This window comes from Penicillium citrinum (assembly GCF_028827155.1).
Source record: "Penicillium citrinum strain IBT 23319 chromosome Unknown utg000001l:1.0-4955037.0:1.0-4956770.0, whole genome shotgun sequence".
Taxonomy (NCBI): domain Eukaryota; kingdom Fungi; phylum Ascomycota; class Eurotiomycetes; order Eurotiales; family Aspergillaceae; genus Penicillium; species Penicillium citrinum.
Genome location: NW_026622686.1, coordinates 1,459,388 through 1,479,734, shown reverse-complemented (window position 1 = coordinate 1,479,734; position 20,347 = coordinate 1,459,388). Strand labels below are relative to the sequence as shown.

Here is a 20,347-nt window from a genome sequence, read left to right as displayed (position 1 = left end):
TCCAGAAAAAGGCAATCTTTGAATCAACGTTCTGCTAATAAGGTCTGGACCAAAGACTAACTCCAACACATACTAGTGTTACACGGTGCAAACTGGCCACAGTAAGCTGATCCCTCGTGGTCCTGATACGTATCTCAAGTCCATCGCCACGCAACCGTACCGTTGCTGTGCTAAGCCTTACACGGGATCGGGTCTGTAGAGCCAGTCTTGTAGGCGTGCTAGTTGTTGCGCGCCAAGTAAGTTAGTCCGAAGAGCTCCCCTACTTGTAACTAGAGTGTAGTTATAGTAACACTATCTATAAATAAAGATGTATTCAACTAACAATGGTTAAATTGATCGCGAAGAACTAAATACATGTGGAAGAAGTACTCTTATACATCCGGTTCTCCGTGGCGTGGTATACTGGAAGGTACATTTGGTGGTAACTATACCAAAACTAGACCCTTCCATCTACCCGTCGATATACCCTCTGGTATACCCTGGTGGTCACGTGAGACTATCGTAACTTAGGCTGGGGACGTAGTATTGGTGATGTTAAAAGGAACGCTTATACAGGCGTTCCTGCTAACCGTCACATCGTCAAATGCAGTACAGGCTGTGACGATTAGTAGGACGCTGTTTTCCACTCCTGTTCCGCCTGGTCGCGCACGTGACCTTAGACACATCTAGGTTGATTGGCTCACGGTAGCCCATCGGTAGGTTGCGGCCACTTGTCGCAAGGTCCGTAACAGTCGTCTTATTATGTAGAAAGGGTTCTATCTAGCTATGATCTGGTCTGTTGTGATCATCTAGAGAGGTGAAGCCAAGGGTTGAAGTGGTGGTACCATGGCATTGGACAATTTCTAGCGGCATAAATATCGATAATTGCACTTCACGCTCATAAGATCATCAATTGCCAATCGAACAACAGTTTCCAATCCAAATTTCTATAATATAGCCAATTCCGGGCTTTCTATAATATACGTGAATAAGCAAGATGCAGTTCTTTATCAGTGGCATGTATGATTATAGCTAATCTAGAACAGTAAGCTAAAACATCAGTCCCCCGGACAGCCGACGTTTGATATTAAACCCCTGTAACTCGTTTTCGATTTAAATCCTTATTGATCCTTTTACTTCGGCTAGTTTAAGAGATCTCTTGTACTAGGAACTGTAACAGGCGTTTTGTATAATTCTCTAGCTCTGTTGGTATGCCATCAAGTATACGCCTGTATGTCTTATTGAGACTCAGCGGTAATATGTGAGGGGCTTCTCTATAACTGCGTCAGGACGACATTGAGCCAGGCTGTTTAACTGACAGAAGTCCACCTAAGCAAGACATCAGCCAATTATAATTACAAGTATTGATCAATGTAGTAGTATCCCACGTCCCACTAGCCTTATCCCCAACTTGGATCCGGATGTTTCCGGTAGCTTCCAAGTAAAACATTTTTCTCTAAAATCATGCCGTTGAGGAAGCTGTGCTGTAACCCACGATCGGATATTGGATTTGGCAGTCTGTTTCTCGAATTTTCGACAGCCTTGCTGTCCTATCAAGGGCCTACAGAGAACGTGAGCATGAACTAGCTCTAGCCCGGATAGAAAAGGTAAGCGAGAATCATCTGACGACTTTTCGGCTGCCTGCCCATTCCCATAGCTGGCTAAAAATATGGTGGATCCACAGGTGTAGTGATCTTGTTGTGTTGCAATCATACATATCTACCGTCACATGAACAGCGTTTTCGCAAATCACGACACCTGTTAGGATATACTTTCGGAAATGCACCCTCGTCTGTTTAGTTTCTTATTGACTTCACTCCTCGGATACTCTAGTTATTGATCACCACCTCAGAAGGTTTGATCTTCTAAAATTACTATCGCTTTGTCACTCATTAACGTCCCACTGGTCGTTGGTTGAGAAGCTTCACTGCCGATAAAGGGTTGACTCAGCCTCTTAATCACATCCATATCGAGTGGCTCTTTTTGTTCTGCATGCTTTACCAGGCAGCCATGGATACATGCTTTGATGCGACATATCTTGTCGTCAGGCGATGTAAATACGGTCGCTGATTCACCTTGCACCCGCATATAGTTTGGGTCAAAAGTGGCTCCAGGCTTGAATTGTACAAGCTCAAATCGGACTCCACTGGGCGCAAAAAGCCGAGATCGAGCCTTGAATGCTTCCGTGAAAAGTAATTTCAAGTCTCTTTCAAGCTGATATTTCATGTCTTCAAGCTCCTGGTGATTCAGCAATGGACTGAGCAGCTCCAAAAACTGATACTGATGATCTTCAACTTCTGTTCGGATCCAGCAATGCTCGAATTCGCTATTCCTGCTAAGCATAGACTCAATGGCAGCTTTATGTAGCGATTGCAAGGTATTCAGAGGGCCTTGAATGCGAATTCGTTAGTGCGATTTTGCAAGTGAACTCAGGTAGAAACTTACACATTTTCTGGATGACATCTTGTAATTCTCTTAGCACATAACCCTCGAAATGCAACGCTGTCCAGCAATCCGAGAAAAAGATCCGTTCTCGCACAAAGCTGAAGATTAAAGTACGCATAGATGCGGTTGGACTGGAAACAAGCTGATCAATCCGCCCAAGGATACCCACGATAAACTTGCTGAGCTCAGGATGTCTTCGCGGTTTTTTACGTAGATTTTGGATGCGTTTATTCGACAAGCACTGCACAAGAAAACCTGCTAACTGATGGGTACCTTCTTCTAGCTCCGCCAAGCCCTTGGAGAAACTCGAGGAGCAAGCGAAGTCAGACTTCATATCGTCAAGAATATCTTGAAGTTGATCCTCGGCACTGAGCTGCTCTTTCAGTGCCGTTATCTGGTCGGTCTTTCTATCCAACTCTTGATCTTTCCTCTCAAGTTGAGCCGCTAAGCTCTTCACTTCTTCCAACGGGGTACCAAATTGATTGGCTCGAACCCTCTCCATGTTTCTAAAGCGGGATATCATTGCGTTCAGGTCCTTGTTGAGTTCTTGAAGACGTGTAATTTCCCCTTCCAGCTCTGCTGTTCTTCTGTCACGATGCACATTTAGAAGACTGATTTCTCGTCTCAGCAATATGTTACTCCTCATAAGAACACTTGGTTCTAGAGTCCGTCTGCCTTTGTATCGTCCATTATGCTCCTCATTCGAAAAGTTTCTCGCACCAGTCTGGCAGTGGTGGCTACTTGCAGCCGAGGTGCTTGTCTCTGTTTCGTAACTTAAGGTCGATCTGTTCCTGATTGATTTTCTCACATGAATCTGTTGAGTTAATTTACATTAGTTTTCACTCAAGAGTGTTTCAGTTGGAGCATCATGTGAGTCAAATATCCAGCATACCTCAACTGCAGGATCAGATGTTTTGCGGTTCTTTGCAGCCATTTGTTTTGTAAGAGGGTCTTCTGAAAGCTCTCTCTTTACACCGCGCTGACTTCGAGGCTCCGAGACCACATCATTCCTCTCATCACCTGGCCTAGGACGAAGTTTGGAATCCAGTATGACTCTATCTTGCTTTGGTGGACTGCTGTCATAATACCAATAATCCTTTCGTCTGCGTCCTGAACAAGTGGATGCTTCGCGAGATGATCCATGACGAGATGGACGGAATTTCTGATTAGATTTAAACATGAATAGCTATCTTCCGATCCCTCAACACGTGCGATCTAACCATTCACAACATAAAAAATTTTATGAGGACGTGTCGGGTGATGCTTATACTCACTCCAGGTGTTGTCTTTGGATCACAGGCGAGGGATATGTTTTGGAGGGTGGAAAATAGAATAGGGGAAAGCGGGTGCTCAGCGAGTGGGAAAGCTCAGTTACGGCGTGATGGATTTACCAGGCACCAGCAGATGTACCCCTGCTAGTGCAAACGCCGCCTGTGGCTATGAAACGGCCCCCATGTTAGGCTGACTCTGGCCTGGGTTCGGGGAACGGGGTTATATTATTTATTTTTTCTCTGGTTCACTATTTCAATTCAACTTGGGAAAACAGGTGAACGCAAGCCAAGGATGCGTCAAACCAGGAATCTCTCAAATCCTTTGGTATACAGAAAACGCCGGTTTGAAGATATTGCAGGCGAAGATGAGGATCATGCCGTTTCAATCAGATCCGATGGAAACGAAGAAGATCAACCGGCAATTCCATTGGCTATAACTCCCTCGAAGCGCAAGGGTATCAAGCCGAAGCCTACGTTCCTTGTTGGAATCGACTTTGGGACTACCATGACATCGGTGTCATACTACAAGTTCAAGTCTGGAAGGCGTCGAGCAAATAACGCCAAACAGGCAATCAAATCCATCATATCTTGGCCCGAGGCTGCATCAAGTCAGAATAGAGGCGAAGTTCCTAGTGAAAGCTTATATGCGGATGGAAAATACTACTGGGGCTATGGTGCCCAACAGAAAGCACAAGAGGTGCTGTCAAATGAAGTAGTGGATGCAGCAAACAAACCAATTAGATTTGCAAAGCTTTTCCTGGAAGATTCTTTATCCAGGGAAGATCTCGAATCACCCAGCCGTTCTTCAGGAAGACCCCCTCTGGTTCCACCATCAAGAGAGGCTCCATATAAAGAGCTGAAAGAGACATTAGAGGTGTTGGAAAAGGATGTCAGGGACGTTATCAGAGACTACTTAATCGAGGTTCTCGGACACACTATGGCTCAGCTTATGAAGTATGAAGGCTTCAAGAGCACCAGCGAGGTTGAATTGGCTCTTTCAGTTCCCGCGGGATGGCCCCTGAAAGCATCATGGGTCCTTCAGGACGTCTTGAAGCAAGCTGTTGAAATGCTTGGTTTTGGCCAAGAATTCAACTTGTTTTTAGTAAATGAGCCTGAGGCTGCATCTGCGTTTGTCCTTGATGTACTTGTCAGTCAGAAAATGCTTGCAGTATGTATCTCATCGTCCGGCTCAACTTTCGGCCCAAAATCTAACACTTCACTTTCAAGACCCACGAGACATTTCTCGTATGTGATGCTGGAGGCGGTACAGTTGTCAGTTGTGGTCCCTGATTAAGCAAGAACTTGCTGAACTAAAAATTGTGGGCAGGACGTCACCACGTATACTATCGATTCCAAAGGTCCTTTTCGAATTACCGAATCAGTTGATCCCAATGGTAAATACCTGGAAAGTCGAGAACAGTCATCTCTTCTAATCGCTTGTTTAGGTGCAAACTGTGGCTCTATTTATGTCAATGAAGCAATGGAAAAATACTTCAAGAATGTTTTGAGTAATAACGAGGCTCTAGAGCGAAAAGGTATATCAGCAGAAGAGCAGATACAACATTACGTTCTTCCTCGATTTGAATACGGCTTGAAAAGGATATTTGATTCTTCAAAATCAGAACCATCTGAGTTCGAATCCTTTATCATCCACGGTATCGAGCCAGATAGTTCCAAGGGATTTGAGAAAAACCGAATCAAGATACCATGGTGAGCGGTGCCACCTTTCTAAGAAAAACTTGGCCCCGACCTCTTCAAAGCCTTCCTTTAACAGCTCTCCTTCTAGCTTTGAAATCCGAGGCTGGTTCCAAAAGAGTTTAGACGGAATTTTCAAACTCGTCCAACAGCAACTGGATTCGTCTCTGCGGGAGAACAAGCCGGTTCAGGTAAGAAACTGCATCATTCAGAGAGTCAATTCAAATAAGTCTAATGCTATGTTATCCATAGAAAGTGATACTGGTTGGCGGTTTCTCGCAGTCCCCCACTCTGAGACATGCCTTGAAAGCGTATTTAGATCCAAAAATAGCTCTTTTGTATCAACCGGATGGGTACGGACAGAATCAACATCTTTGTCCCCTATTATCTGACTTTATTACTAGGGAAGCGGAAACGCTGGTCTCTCGAGGGGCAGTATATCGTGCCATAGACAAAACCAACGGCCCTTCGCGCAAGATCATGGCAAACATCGGGATCCTGCAACATGAGGAACAGAACTCCAGTTTTGCCGGTCACAGAGACGCCCATATTCATGCGAGACTAAGCAAGGTGAACAAAAGAAGGTATATCAATGACTGCGTGAATTGGATCATCAAAAAGGTTGGTTCGGATGTTTCTTTGTGTTCAATCCAGTCTACCGCATGAATCTCACATATAGCTTCCACTCAGGGTCGGGTTGTTAAATCTGATGAAGTTTATACCGAAAGACATCACCAGGTCTTCAAAGAAGACGAGAATTGGGAATTCTCGCAGCGGCTTTACTATTCGGTGAAAGACGGAGTTGAGGATCACTACCGTCTGGATCACCCCAAAAATGCCGGTGAGTTGTTTCTTTTCCTTTGTCGCACAATATTTAAGAGCCATCAGCTAAATATTTTATATTTATAAGGATACGAGGAAGCAGGTCTTATTAGTGTAAATCTAAATAGGTGTAGAGAGGAGTGCTCTATCCCACTCAAAGGATCCGCCAGAAACAGGTACTACGAAGTCTACTACGATTTTCGAATGGAGCTACATGGCAGGAACCTCAGGGTTTCGGTTGTATATCCTCCAGGGCAACACGAGCAAAGTAGTCTCGAGATATGCATAGCGGCATCGTTCACGCCGGGGACCGAGTGAGTCAGCATTTCGGTTTCTATATTCTGGAAAACACGAGTAGTTTCAAGGTTTCTGTGACACAGCTCGTTTGAATTTATTTAATAGCTATCTTCAAGATTGAATTAAAGTTGAATCTATTCCTCTGTTTCAGTCTCATCGTCTGAAGATAGGATTATTGGACAAGACGACGCTGCCCCTTTAGGGTAGCCCTGATTAGCCATCATATTTTCCAACTTTTTTTCTCCATCTCATCGAGAATCCTGGTTCAATTTCATCTTTCCATTCACGCTTGAATTTCAACGGTTGATTAAGGTACCGAAAGTCATCTGATGAAAGAAACTTTCGACCAAGCTGCAAAGTTTTGAAATAGATCCCCTCTTGGAAAACCCTATCAACAAGGCGACAAAGGCTTTGATAGTCTAGCAATCCGGAGAAGACAAAAAGGCCGCAACTTGGTAGATCCGTATTATGGGATGCCCCATCCACAAGAACCCCTTGTTGTCCGCTTTCAAGGACAAGCCGCGGAAGCTGAGGCCACATCTCGATTGTTGTGCCCCTATACTGAACTTTGTTTCTTGTTAGGCTTCGTGAGAAGGACAAATATGTCACGGGCAGGTTCTCTTGTCCAAAGCCATGGTTTGAATAGACGTAATGGACAAGTTGTGCCACTCGTGGAGACCTGTCAACTCGAAAGCCAGTAGCCATCCCCCTCGATTGATTCACACGTAGATGGTTGTCTATCCTCTGACTTCGTTTGTAAAAGAAACTGGACAGAGACAGCATCGAAACAGCTGCTGTCAGATTATCCATAATAGACTGATTCAAAGTGCGCTGCAGTACGCTTTCAATGCTGGAGCTTTCCACCTCTGGGTTAGCATCGTATCCGAAAGTGGCCATGGATCCAGATTTAGTGGCGAGGATATCCAAGGCACCCTCTGAAACAGCAAGACAGGCGAGCTGTCGTACGGGCTCCCAGTGATCTGTCATGAACATAGAAAGAGAGATATTCAAATAGAAGGTTGAATGGTACTGGTAGTCCTCATGTTCCTGTCCATAGATTCCAGTCCAGGTACTTTCTATGGATATAAGTGTTCCCGAGGATACTTTCCAAGAGCTTTCAAGGCATTCTAATGCAGCTGACACCCAGGATCGAGCATCATGTTCAGATTGGAAGGATGATAAAAAATCATTGACATCATTCTCTGTGACTCGAATTAAGATGAATCTCGATTCAATTATTGCGGCGTCTCGGATTACCCCTTCCGACAGGCTAATGTTGAGAAAGGTAAGTTCTTCGTCGGATTTTTCGGTCCTAAACGAGGTCTGCGAATACTCGGTGGGATGTGGCGAAAACTCATTCTGGTTTGATATATGCGACAATCGTCTGGAGATATTGGAGAAGATATCTGGGTCAGAATGGCCGATATTACCGATTGACAGCGAGCCTAGCTGGCCTAAAATAGCCTCTCGGTAACCGTCCCTAGCCCAGTCAAAGATATAATCAACTACTAACAGAAGCTGCAAGGCTGCATCTCGATGGCGGATATTCCCACTCCATAGTTCCACGACGACCTGTGGCACAAAATCAGGACTTTTTTGGGATATTCATTCGACAGGAAGCCACTGGAACTGAGTTCAACTTACATATCGCGTTATGTTTTGACCAACTTCAACAAATCCAGCGTACACATCCCACTGTTCTCCACGTGTCGCGATATACCATATAAGGGGATCAGTTCTGTACTGTATTTCATCTCCCGTGGCAGTGACTAGGTCTTGCTGTATTTTCAATAAATGGCGAATACAGAATGCAGATTGCATATGAGTCTCTGCTCGACTTCTTCCTTTGCTTGATTTGGCTTCCATGATCAGGAATGGAAAGAGCAGAGGCTCATGGCCCCCCTGAGTAAAGGGGACTGAACTTGATTGATTCCCGTAAGGGTGTGTCTCTTGTCCCAACATATCGCTTGTCAGTAGAATCGAGGAGAACCCGGAAGTTTTCTGTTTGTCGTAATCCATATATGCGGTCCACAATCTCCAAGTTTCTGAACTTGAGTGGTTGTAAAGATATTCGAAGGGGAGGATCGTGTTTAATTCTGGCCTCCGCTCGGTCAGAAAAGAGAATATTAATCCTACTGTCGAAACTGCGGAGTATTAGATACGGCTTTTTCAATCTCCACATATAAATATGTATAGTCTTACTTGTCTCCCCAGTCTTTTGGGCATCGACAAGGTTTCCGATTTTTCCGTCTATACTCCAGCATCTCCATATCCTCGTTCAAACCAGTTGTCGCCGCAGGTATTTCAGATTCCCATATCCTATTACGACACCGGGGGCTGCACTTATTGAATGAACATGACTAGTCAGCATAGTTCGACAAACTCTCAGGTAATATTTATCACCTACCAAGCTACCTCCACCGTGAATCTGTACATGATTTCGTTTTCAACTTTGAACCTCCATCCGAATTCATTTCCACTATCTTCGCGATAGCAACGATCAGCCAGGCTGGATAGACGTTCAGCACGCTTTGGCAGCTCCTTTCTCCATGGTTTTGTCGAGATATCTCTAGATATACTCTCAACAAATGAGTCGTACATTCTATGACCGAGCTCTTGTATATGTGCAAAGCGTTCCTCATGAGATTGCGGCCACCGATGTCGCTCGTTGGGGGTAAGGAATTCGATTCCCAGCTTTGTAGCTTCATCAGAACGGCAGGCAAACTCGGTCGGGTTCATTGTGATGTGAAGCAGGGCAAATTCACTCAAGGATCGGCCTCCATAATTCAAAGGGAGAAGGAACAGAAACATTTCAATGCAGCTAAGTGGACTATGCGTTAGTTTCAATAAGTAATACCTGATTGTGTTCATTCGGCGGCTAGAGAGTAAACTTGATTGGTGCACTTGTTCTGTAAAATCACATAGACCTCAAGTGCTAGACATGGTTGGACCTTGTTTTACCGATTTATTTGAGTTAGAGCTCTTTTCTTTGATGCAAAAAAAATCAGAAACCATGAAAAAAAAATCTTTCACTTGAGCAGTTTGTGGTGTGCACCAACCAGGCATTGAACAAAGCTGTCAAAAATGATGATTGACTGATTCTGTTGGTCTTGATTAGACCGCGGCAGCAACCGCGAAAACCGTGGTTAACCAGAAACCCAACCAAAACCATGTCGCAGTCTAGGCTGAAGTGGCGCCCCGCTAGGGCGGCGGGCCGCCTAGGACCGAATCGTGGGCGTTAGGTGACCATGGCCATGCAATATCTGTTGTATTTGCTTTTGCTTCAGCCTTTTTTTCTTGAATAGTCCTATAATGAGCGAATACGAGAACCTTGAAATACTGGGTTTATTGCCCTTGCCCATCTATCCCTTTCGACGCCTTTGCAGAGTGACATCGCTCGTTGGCTAGTGTCTCTCAAGCCACATTTTAGGCATGTGGGGTTCTCGCCAAGTCTGGGAGTATTGGCAGCTGGACTAATTGGGTCACAGATTGCTTGGAGTGATGCCTCATTATTTGCAATTATATAGTATCTAAATGATATGACTGAGCACAATGGCCAATGCGTTGTTTGTTTGAAATCGAACTTGAATTATGGTGGCTTCCCCTAACGATACTTCCGTTGAGATATTTCCAATGCTAGAGAAAATTAAATTGTCAGAGAGACTGCCTGCTTTGATTCGATGAACTTTGAATCTGGGTATGACAGAGAGCGGAGAGCGTGAATAATCATTCACTGTAACTGCGCAATAAGTTATGTTAAATTCAATATTCGATACAAGGTTAATAGCAAGAAAAAGTAAAATATGACTACCACCAACGTATAATTTACGGGAATAAACAAAGGAGCAAGTCTTGATATCCTGACTGCGCGGGGAGCGATAGGTTACTCAAAGTCACCCCGGCTTTTGAATTTTTCTTATTTTCCCAGCTAGTCAAAAGAAGATTGATGGGAGGATTTCACGCGTCGCATTACTTAGTTTCCATCCGTGGGAAAGGTTACCCGAGCCCAATACCACTAGTATTGATGAAAGGCCACAACTGAAATATACTCCGGAAGAAAAGGGGCGCAAATTCAGTTGCCCGAACACAAAGATCGAAAGGTATGACTTATCGTACTCTTGAGCCTTACTATCGTGATACAGCAAGCCGCTCTATATGACCACACCAGTCCAATATCGTATCTTTGAAATATTCTCAGACCTTCTTTTCGAACGTCCATTTAGCTATTTGTCAAAATATGTGCCTACGAGTTTAAAGGCTTTACCTACATCGTAATTTTTCCCTCCTTGAAGCTCGCGCTGCGTATGGAAGTGCTATTTACTGCTGATCTCGCGATGAATAATGCAAAATCTATGAACAATTGACAAAAGCGTCAAACTGAAGTGCCCTTATTGATGCTTCGATGTCTCTTGGCCAGAGAATAGAGGGATCTTGCAGTCTTTAATCAGGTCCAAAGCTTCGTTCTTCCGTCTTTCACCGAGCATGTTTGCACTTTCCTCCAAGCGAGTCTCCACAACACGTGGTGCCGCCTGAACATATCGCTCTAAAGCTCTGATTGTTACCTTGAAGCCAGGCGAATCGATACCTTCAAACTTGCACATATCTCGGTGATTTGCAGCGATCCCACATCGATTGGTTCCATCTATCACTGGTGCGGCACTGCTACGTGCCACAACATAGTCCGTTGAATATATAAGGTTTGTCGGAAGCTGCTCCCAGAAGAAGTATATATGATATCGAGTCATCATCGGTGCAAAGTCTTGCGTTATGTTTTGCAGAGTTTCAGAGTCTACTTCGAGCCCTGTGACTAGACTTGTCTCAAAGCGAGTTATCCTCCGCGGGACAACAGCAGATACAAATTTTATTAACCTGTTCGCTGGACGGGCGATTCCTGATCCATTATGGGGTGTCCCGAAAAATAGAATGCCGAATGTGCACGTATAAATCAAGTGAAGACGAGCACTCCTGTGGGATACATGACCAGCAGCTATAGTCAATGCTCGCTTCACTATGATGCCGCCCAGAGAATGACATAAGAAAATTATCGGTCTTGTCGATCCACCGTCAACCTATTGATATTGGAACATCAATTTAGTGATGAAGGCTGATGAATGATTTAGACTTCAAAGGATTCCCGTACTCACTTCTCGGTTAATTTGAAGCTCTTCAATAAGCGTTTCTGCATGATGGAGAATTCTGTCTGATGTCGTTGATTTTCCACCCCAAGAGTTTGTGTTTGCTAGATAGCCCCAGCTTAGTACCCTGGCATTTGGAATCTTCCTTGGGAGAAGATCTCTGAGCCAACATATCTGGCTTTTCTCATGTGTCCACGTCCGGATAGCATCGCCCTGCAGCCCGTGTACAGCTACAATACTGTTAAGCTTAGTAAAACGCCCATTAATTACTAGGTTGACATACTCAATATCTATAACTCCTCCCTTAGGTTTGAATAGTTCAAGTATCCCCGTATGCTCAGAGCCCATATCGTATTTCGAAGTGAACTCGAACAGTCAAGCATAAGATGTGCGGTGGAAAAGTATGGCAAAATGGAAAAAATCCCGATTCCTAGTTTAGGGGCGAACCCCAAATTAATACACGTGTAACGTTATCTGGGGTACTTATGTTAACTGGGTGCATCAACCCTGTTGTGCATGTCACATTTACACAGTATTTATAGGTACAGGCGCTAAATTCTTGTGAGATGATACTGCCTCAAATTTTTAGCGCCTCATGTTGTGTCCACGATTTGAGCATATATCATACATCTGAGATGATATAGGAATGTGGCTTGCGCCTTGGCAAAATCCTGGAAAAGGCAGCAAAATGTATTCCGGGCTCAACTGGTGCCTTCTAGCCGACTTAGAACCATACAGATTTGCAATACGTTTCAGTGTGACGAGGGTCCTCACAAGGAAGCATAAATGCAGATCCCAGTTCCGATGTGATTACTATTTATAGGACAAGAACGAATCGCGATCTATTTGATTTGAATTCCTAGAGTGCGTATATGATCTATTGTTAGCCTACGACCAAAAGATCATTAAGTAAGCGAGAATTTCACCCTTCTCCTGGGACAACATCATCGCCTCCAGATTTCTAGGCTCTATTGTGCCGAAAGCAATCGTGCCTAGGAATTTCTGCTCCAAAGTAGTGCCGACATCCCTAAAATGGAATGTGAATAGGTCCATCAAGCGCTGGTCGGCATCAGCCGTCCATATTTGTATCAGTCGATCGATACCCAATGGCCACCCATTCTTGAGCCTGGGGGCCTTTTTGCAGCCGTTCTGATCGCCGATGCTACAATCCACCTAGAAATAGTCAGTATTGTACACACACACATCTGCGGGCAGATGGACCATTAAAACTTTACCTTGTAAGCTGTGAACGCTTCTTGCACACGGTACAAAACCCATGCAACTAAAATAGACGCGCAAGCGACTGCTGTCAAAGTCAGCATTTTCGCAAGGTGCTTAGTACAATGAGTTGAAAATGACAGAAATCGCCAAAGAGGTTTGCAAATTCTTATTTAGTACAAGGCTGTTTCGAAGCGAAGGTGGTATGACTTAGCCACGGCGTTTAGTGTGCCACGCTGCTAGTTAAGAACCCCCCTGAAATTGACTGGTTTGGTGGACAAATTAGATAAAATTGGATGGTCATACTGTTTACGGAGGACAGGGGAAAAGGGACAAATCTCAACCCACTTCAGATCATTCCTTAAATTTGGGATAGTGGCGAAATTGATGCATTAGCGCGAGACCGGTCGTGACGGAGACTGCATCCCAGCGTCGCAACCTCTCAGCTGCTTTATCTTCTGACAGGGATAATCTACCAATCGCTTAGCGCGTCATAATCCTTCGGCAAACCTGACCCCTCTACGGAGTACTTTGACACACTTATGGGCCCCATTAATCCTGCGGGCTTCACTATAACCCGACTAAGACCGCGTCGTCGTTGATGAACCTCGTAGACTGCGGAACACCCCTGATCTTTGCAGACACGGCCTCAAAGGCCCCATTTCCTGTACTATTGATATGATAATCTTAATTCAAATTGTCTTATGGTTCTTCCACTTGTCCTTTCTCGCCTGGTCGCGACTCCCTTGTAACTTGCTTGGAGGTTCTCCTCAATGCCGGTGAACACCGTTTTTCCCACTGCCGCTGGCGGAAGCGCGGATCTATCCGTCGAGTAAGGTTTTGACTTCCGTTGCACCATCAGCTCTTCGTACGAGCTTGGAATTTGAACCCGGCTAATCTGATCTCTAGTATTATTTTTGTACATGGGCTGGATGAGAACGCGACTTCAGCTTGGACGCATGAAGAATCCGGATGCTTTTGGCCCCTCGATCTGCTTTCTAAGGAAAACGACATCAAAGCCCGCATTTTGTCTCTGGAATACAAAGCCGACGTGCCATCATTTTTTGGCAGTAGCTCAGCGGACAGAATCCTTCATCATGCACAAACGCTTGTTGAAGAGCTCAATGCGGAACGAGAGCATGATGGTTCCAACAGACGACCGATCTTCTTCATCTGCCATGGTCTAGGTGGGATCATTGTCAAGAAGGCCTTGATCTACTCCTCGATGAGTACATCGTCTAAAGTCTCTCATTTACATTCCATTTTCACATCAACGTTCGGCCTTATCTTTTTCGGCACTCCACATGAAGGTGTGCAGAAAGCGAATTGGTCTTTATTGACAAGTGGTTGGAAGGGACTTTTGAAAGATCGCAGCAACCTCGTCTCTGCGATGCAGAAGGACTCAGAGACACTGGAGAACATCACTGAGCAATTCGCGCCATTGCTGAAGCATTTCCATATCCACAACTTTTGGGAATCACTGGAGACACATCGGACTATGGCCCGAGGTTATATTGTCACCTCCTCTTCAGCGGCTCCCGCGTGGGACGATACGGGTCGCTCTAGTCTCCCTGGGACACACTCTGGAATGTGCAAGTTTCGTGACCGAGGGGTGTCTGGATATAAGACTATCCACGGGATTCTCGTCAGATTCCAGAAGCTGGCGGGGCCCGCCGTATCAGCACGTTCAAAGCAAGCTGATGATTTTCTACTCGCCCAACGACAATTCGAGGCTAACGAGATCTTGGCGTTTAATGTTCACAAGGGGAATAGGCCTTTCAATCTCACGTTGGAAATGACAGCCAAAATTGAGAACAAACATTTCTTGGTCCCACGCGAGATCACCACCGAGTTCTATATAGGAAGAGAAAAGTTGGCACTTGATCTGCGAGAGAGGTTTCTTGCACCCTTGGATAAACAAAAGCGCTATGTTCTCTATGGGATTGGAGGATCTGGTAAATCGCAATTCTGTTTGAAGTTCGCTGCGGATAATAAGCAAAGGTAAGGTGACTTGATACGAGAGTGAGCTTTGCTATACCTTTAAATGCCTATTGATAGGTGACATTAGACGTGTTGTGATTACCCCTGCGACTGATGCTTTCAGTTGCTGATACCCTCAAATGTACATGAAATCAAGATGAAGAAGCTAATGTTCGTGGAGTCAGATTTTGGGGGGTTTTTTGGGTAAATGCCAGCACCCAGGCATTTGCTGAGCAGGCATTCTGCAACCTCGCTCGTATTAACAACCTCGAGGAAAAGTTTGAAACAGGCATGCATTGGTTATCAAAGCAGGAGAGACCATGGCTTCTCATCATTGACAATGCAGACGACATTCAATTCGATTATGCTCGTTATTTCCCGGCCGGTGGAAAGGGACATATCATACTTACCTCCCGCAACGATCAGTGTCAAGTACACGCAACGATAGGATTCCAAGAGTTCAACAGCTTGGAGGAGAATGATGCTATAACTCTATTATTACACGAATCCCAGCTCCCTGTGACCAACGAGAAATATAGAAAGACTGCCCATGCTATAGTCAAGACTTTAGGGTGTCTTCCACTTGCACTCATTCAAGCTGGTTCATCCATTCAACAAAACATATGCTCATTGGACGAGTACTTAGACATCTTCAATTTTTCGAAGAAGATCATTTTCTCAAATCACCGAATACAGGGCAGAGGCTCCTATGAACATAATATTTACACAACATTTGAGGTTTCTTTCAACGCCATTGCCAAGATGCGGACGCAGAGAGCAATGGATGCTGCTGAGATCCTTCAGTTAATTGCCTTCCTTCATAATGACGAAGTGCCCGAGGCCCTTTTTCGGAATGCATGGAGCAGTATGTCGATTCATAGAAAGGGAATTCCCAAGGCTGTCTATGAAATGGTTGCAGGTGCTTTTGGAGATCTTGTCACACTTTCGACGTCCTATTGGGGCTGGCTTACGTTCTTGGCCGAAGGTCGCTTTCCACAAATATTCTCACAGGCTGGTACACGATGGGATAAAATTCGTTTTCGGGACGCAATTGCTCTTCTTCGCTCGTACTCTTTAATATTCCAAAATACCACTGTGGAGAGTTACTCAATGCATCCGATGGTTCAATACTGGGCCCGCGAACGCCTCAGACCTCGAGCACAAAAATTGTGGGGCATGATAGCAGCAAGAGTTCTAGCAGAAGGCATTACCACAGCAGCAAAGGAGTCGGATGTCATCTACAGGAGGCATCTAATACCTCACGTTGATTCTTGCTTGAGGATTGATGCTGTTGACTCTCGGCAGGGTATCGAGTTCGAAGATTCCATCTCTCGTCAATTTGCTAAATTTGCCGCTATATATTCCGAAGGGGGTCGCTGGGTTGATGCCTCGAAAATCCAAGAACTGCTTCTCAAACACAAACGAGAGAAATTAGGAGAAGACAGCGAAGAAATACTCGAGGTCATGGCTGGACTCTCAGAGAGTTATTGGAATTCGAGCGACCTTAAAAAAGCTCTCAAGATACAAGAAATTCTTCTAAAGAGTTGTGAGCAGCGTCTGGGATCATGTGATCCGCGTACCTTGCAAACAATGAATGCTCTAGGGCGCACAAAATGGTTATGTGGTTCGATTTCTGAGGCCCATAAGCTCGGAAAGCAAGCTTATGAGCTTTCAACTAAAGTCCTTGGCGCAGACCACCCTCTTACTTTAAGTGCCATGACTAACTATGGTCGTAGCTGCGCTCATCTCGGAGACTGGAAAACCGCACGAAGATTGCTTATGGTGGCTTGGGAGTGGCGAATAAAGATTTTGGGTGAAACACATTTGGACACACTAGAGACGATGCAAGAGCTTTCAATGTGCTGCCTTTCGCTCAATGAAGTTGACGAAGCGGCAAATCTAATGTACTTCGTGTTGGACAACAGGAAGCGTCTTCTGGGCCCAGAACACGCCTATACTCTTTGGTCTATGAACGATCTTTCTAAAATATATTGTGCTCAGGGATACCCGAGAGATGCCGTGGACATTCTCATTCCGACCAAAGAAATTGCGTTGCGTACCTTGGGCATAGCCCATATAGGTACCTCCATGACATTCTTCAATCTCGCCCATTCCTACACATTGTTAGGTGAGCTTGGCCAAGCTGAATCAATTCTGATGGAACTGATTCAGCGGGAGGAATCATCAATTGGACCGGACCATGCCGATGTATTCTCCGCGAAATTTGAGTTAGCCCGTGTGCTGAGGAAAAAGGGATTCTTGAGTAAGGCTCGAAGAATGTCGCAGCAGGCCCTTGAGGGTAGAAGTGCAGTCTATGGACCTAAGGGTCCTCGAACGATTCAAACTAAGAAATTATACGAAACGATATGTCGGGAGATGGAAATAACAACAAGCACTGAGGCTTAATACCACGGACAAGCAGCTGTTTTTTAGGGTGTCGTTTGTCTTTTGTCTTTTGTGTTTCTTTTTTTCCATTCCCTGCGAACAGCTGCGTGACCTATTCAGTTTTCCCAGTTCATTCAGTTCATTAAATCCCCTGCTGGAATCAATTGTCAGTGTTTCCTTGGTTGCCGACCTCAAGATGAAGTCTGGCCAGTGGAGATATTCCATGACCAGCAAGAATTTCGCTGTTTTCGTCCTGACAGTGAGTTCCGGGATTATTTATTGTTTCCTCACTTACCTGGTTACTTGAGATTGACTTTATTCTCATTGATACTGCATCGTCAACTCTGATTGCCCGGATCTCTACCTCGTTCTTTGCTCACTTCCGAGTGTATTACTCGGGTTTTCTGGCATTTGAATGTATCTTGGGTGCCATGAGAACTGGAGTGGATGCGATCGCCACTATGCAATATGGGAATCTTCAATCAGTGTCTCTTATAGGGAGCTTGACTCGAGTCAAATTTTTGTCTGTTCAGACAGCTCCAAAGTTTATAATTGTATATTCTTTGTCTTCCAGTTTTCCCAAAGTTATAATTCTTATATTATAAATGCACTCCAGACTTTTTCTCAAGGGAATGACAGAGCCACTGTCTGCTTTCCTGCGACTAGTAAAATGGAACCACTACAATTAGCACAGACTGCTGCGACGAGCAAGATGGACTATTGCAATCAGTAAAACGGACCTCCAAACGGACAAGAATTCGGAGAGACAGAATGTATGTCGTGGGAATACGTAGTTTTATTATTTTGTCGAAGGAGCTTAGGAAGTCTGTTTGTGATTGGCAGGGCGTGAAGTTGCTGTAGAACACATAGATATTTAAATAATAATTCCACCAGGTTTGGTTTATTCATATAGTATAATATTTAGAGAACTGACAAGTTTTTATTGCGTCCTTTCTACAAATTTCCAGCTATCAATATCCACTAAAAATGAGATTCAAAAAAGAAAAATAGATAAGCAGAGAGAGTATCGCGGCCGTATTTCTTGCAACGGTATAATAATATTGTCTCCAAATAACTAAAATCACGCGGAATCACATGATAATCTTCCGCAGGGTGTGGTAAAAATGACAATGCTACAATCCGAAATAGGCTTAGTTCCCTGTTCCCCATACTGTATAATACTGCTATCTGACTTTATATTCATTCAAGAAGTATCACACTCCAATTTTATATCTGTTTTGCGGTTCTCTGGAACTTAGCTAGTCACAAAAAGAATCAATTAAAATAGCTAGAATTCTCTCAACAGAATCTTGAATCTTATCTTCAGAGATTCCATAAATCGTATATTGTTTTATAAACTACTATATCTCTTTGTATTACTAGGATATATAATAATATAAACCACTGAACTGAGAGCCACACCAAATTCAGATAAATAAGATATTAAGACGATTGCTGATTTGTTACAGAATTCAGATATCGATACAATATATAAACCACTCCCGCCCCTATCGCTCATAGTATAAAGTTTCTGAACTGCAGCGCCTCAGAAAACAAATCAGCTTTCTCTCAAGAGTATTCAAAATCGGCAGATTATTATAAAGGGAAGTACTGTTTTGTGTACAGAACATTAATAGATTCGAAAAAACTTTCCCAAGTATTGAAAAAGTCAGAGTCCCTTTCTATCATAAGCTGTGCCAGAATACTAGATTACGATATTAAGCTCAGGGTTCTTATTCTGTCCTCATTGATAGCAAACTACGACAAGCGGTCTATGATATAGCATTTGAAATCTTGTCAAAAACGCAACTCGATCCACTTATGTCATATGAAACAGATAAATATAGACTCCAGACTTGCTTTATCGACATTCTCAATTCTGATGATAGTGTTATGACTTCTGACACCGTGATGGAATCTCCACCAAGTTCTATAATCACACCTAAAATACGTCCTCAACAATATTCTGCTAAATCATGCAGTGCGCAGAAAAGGAAGTCAAGTAATGCCAAAAAGAATAGATAGTAAGCAAGCAGAAAACCTCATATGCAAGAACATCAACCAACAAACTGGAAGAGTGACGCATCGTCGATTTTTTCTACACGGATTATCCTTTCCGCGACTTTATAGTAGAAAAGTCCATCGTACAAAACAAACATGCTAGGCAGACCCCTCGGGACCATGGACAGACACTCCTGCGGCTCGACACTAAACCCGAGTGTGTACCATCCCTTGCAATGGGAGCATTGACTGAACTTTGTATGTTGTTTGCAGCCTTCATCCAGGTGCGAGGCAAGACTATCTTCCATCATGGCAGTCATATATTTGCCATCATGTGAGCGAATCCGTGTTTTCCCTTCATGTTTAGAGAGCTGAAAGGGTATCCCATCACTGTACTGATTGGGCCCAAAATACAGCGCGTTATCAAATTCTCTGGCATCACCTAACCAAAGACTATCGCCATTGATAAGATATAAAGAAAACAATTTATCGGGGTGGTAGAGATCAATTCCGTCAGCGGAAATAGGATTGTCCACATCAATAATTGGATGGGAAATTGACGGATGAATAGGGGGGCTCGGCCTCACCGTAGTCTCCCTCAGGATCAATTTGCACTTTAATGGCATCTTTAATGTTGCCTGTCCATTGTCCGTCCTGAGCTAGGTAATGCGATTCTTTGCCAATAAAAAATACATCTCCTTCGTAGTCCGGGTAGTCGTAAAGATCGGCGATGAATGTGCGATTATGAATTATTTTTTTTTCGTCATTAGAAATGTAAAACAGGGAGCCACGGGCATGGTAATCTCTGTTTATCTCAAATCCGCTGCCGTTATAGTGAATAGCAAGATATTGGCCGGTAACTATGAATCGGAATGGCCTATCAAAACCTTCATTCTCCATGTCGGGTATTTCGTTTCGGGCAAAGAAAACCTGTCCATAATCAGCCTAGTTCTCTATCTTTCCGAGGCAGTGTCTGTACTGGGAGGGCTAAGCAGAAAAGAATCGCTGCAGATAGCCAAAAATCTCGAGTGCCCAACAAGATACCGAGCCGCAGTAGGACCATATGTAAGAGTGGAGGATTGAGAGAAAAAACCGTAGTATCGGATCTTTCCCATTAAT

General features: G+C 44.2%; 8 protein-coding genes across 8 annotated transcripts; 2 read left to right on the top strand and 6 right to left on the bottom strand.

Annotated features, from left to right (window-relative positions):
• Positions 1-1,827: 1,827 nt before the first annotated feature.
• N7469_000569 (uncharacterized protein) lies at positions 1,828-2,926 on the bottom strand (the record flags this gene model as incomplete). Its single annotated transcript, XM_056639489.1, has 2 exons — positions 1,828-2,369; positions 2,425-2,926. 2 exons carry the CDS (start codon positions 2,924-2,926, stop codon positions 1,828-1,830), a joined length of 1,044 nt encoding a protein of 347 aa, XP_056505246.1.
• Positions 2,927-3,987: 1,061 nt separating this feature from the next.
• Positions 3,988-6,056, top strand: N7469_000568 (uncharacterized protein; the record flags this gene model as incomplete). Its single annotated transcript, XM_056639488.1, has 4 exons — positions 3,988-4,863; positions 5,023-5,405; positions 5,482-5,581; positions 5,643-6,056. 4 exons carry the CDS (start codon positions 3,988-3,990, stop codon positions 6,054-6,056), a joined length of 1,773 nt encoding a protein of 590 aa, XP_056505245.1.
• A 666-nt stretch (positions 6,057-6,722) lies between these two features.
• On the bottom strand, positions 6,723-8,375 carry N7469_000567 (uncharacterized protein; the record flags this gene model as incomplete). Its single annotated transcript, XM_056639487.1, has 2 exons — positions 6,723-8,081; positions 8,154-8,375. The coding sequence occupies 2 exons, from the start codon at positions 8,373-8,375 to the stop codon at positions 6,723-6,725; spliced, it is 1,581 nt and encodes a 526-aa protein (XP_056505244.1).
• Positions 8,376-8,912: 537 nt separating this feature from the next.
• N7469_000566 (uncharacterized protein) lies at positions 8,913-9,248 on the bottom strand (the record flags this gene model as incomplete). The annotated part of the gene is made up of 1 exon (XM_056639486.1): positions 8,913-9,248. One exon carries the CDS (start codon positions 9,246-9,248, stop codon positions 8,913-8,915), a length of 336 nt encoding a protein of 111 aa, XP_056505243.1.
• A 1,649-nt stretch (positions 9,249-10,897) lies between these two features.
• On the bottom strand, positions 10,898-11,254 carry N7469_000565 (uncharacterized protein; the record flags this gene model as incomplete). The annotated part of the gene is made up of 1 exon (XM_056639485.1): positions 10,898-11,254. One exon carries the CDS (start codon positions 11,252-11,254, stop codon positions 10,898-10,900), a length of 357 nt encoding a protein of 118 aa, XP_056505242.1.
• Positions 11,255-12,532: 1,278 nt separating this feature from the next.
• Positions 12,533-12,966, bottom strand: N7469_000564 (uncharacterized protein; the record flags this gene model as incomplete). Its single annotated transcript, XM_056639484.1, has 2 exons — positions 12,533-12,817; positions 12,880-12,966. The coding sequence occupies 2 exons, from the start codon at positions 12,964-12,966 to the stop codon at positions 12,533-12,535; spliced, it is 372 nt and encodes a 123-aa protein (XP_056505241.1).
• Positions 12,967-13,635: 669 nt separating this feature from the next.
• Positions 13,636-17,248, top strand: N7469_000563 (uncharacterized protein; the record flags this gene model as incomplete). The annotated part of the gene is made up of 3 exons (XM_056639483.1): positions 13,636-13,694; positions 13,772-14,863; positions 15,028-17,248. The coding sequence occupies 3 exons, from the start codon at positions 13,636-13,638 to the stop codon at positions 17,246-17,248; spliced, it is 3,372 nt and encodes a 1,123-aa protein (XP_056505240.1).
• Positions 17,249-19,284: 2,036 nt separating this feature from the next.
• On the bottom strand, positions 19,285-20,128 carry N7469_000562 (uncharacterized protein; the record flags this gene model as incomplete). Its single annotated transcript, XM_056639482.1, has 2 exons — positions 19,285-19,842; positions 19,922-20,128. 2 exons carry the CDS (start codon positions 20,126-20,128, stop codon positions 19,285-19,287), a joined length of 765 nt encoding a protein of 254 aa, XP_056505239.1.
• Positions 20,129-20,347: the final 219 nt, after the last annotated feature.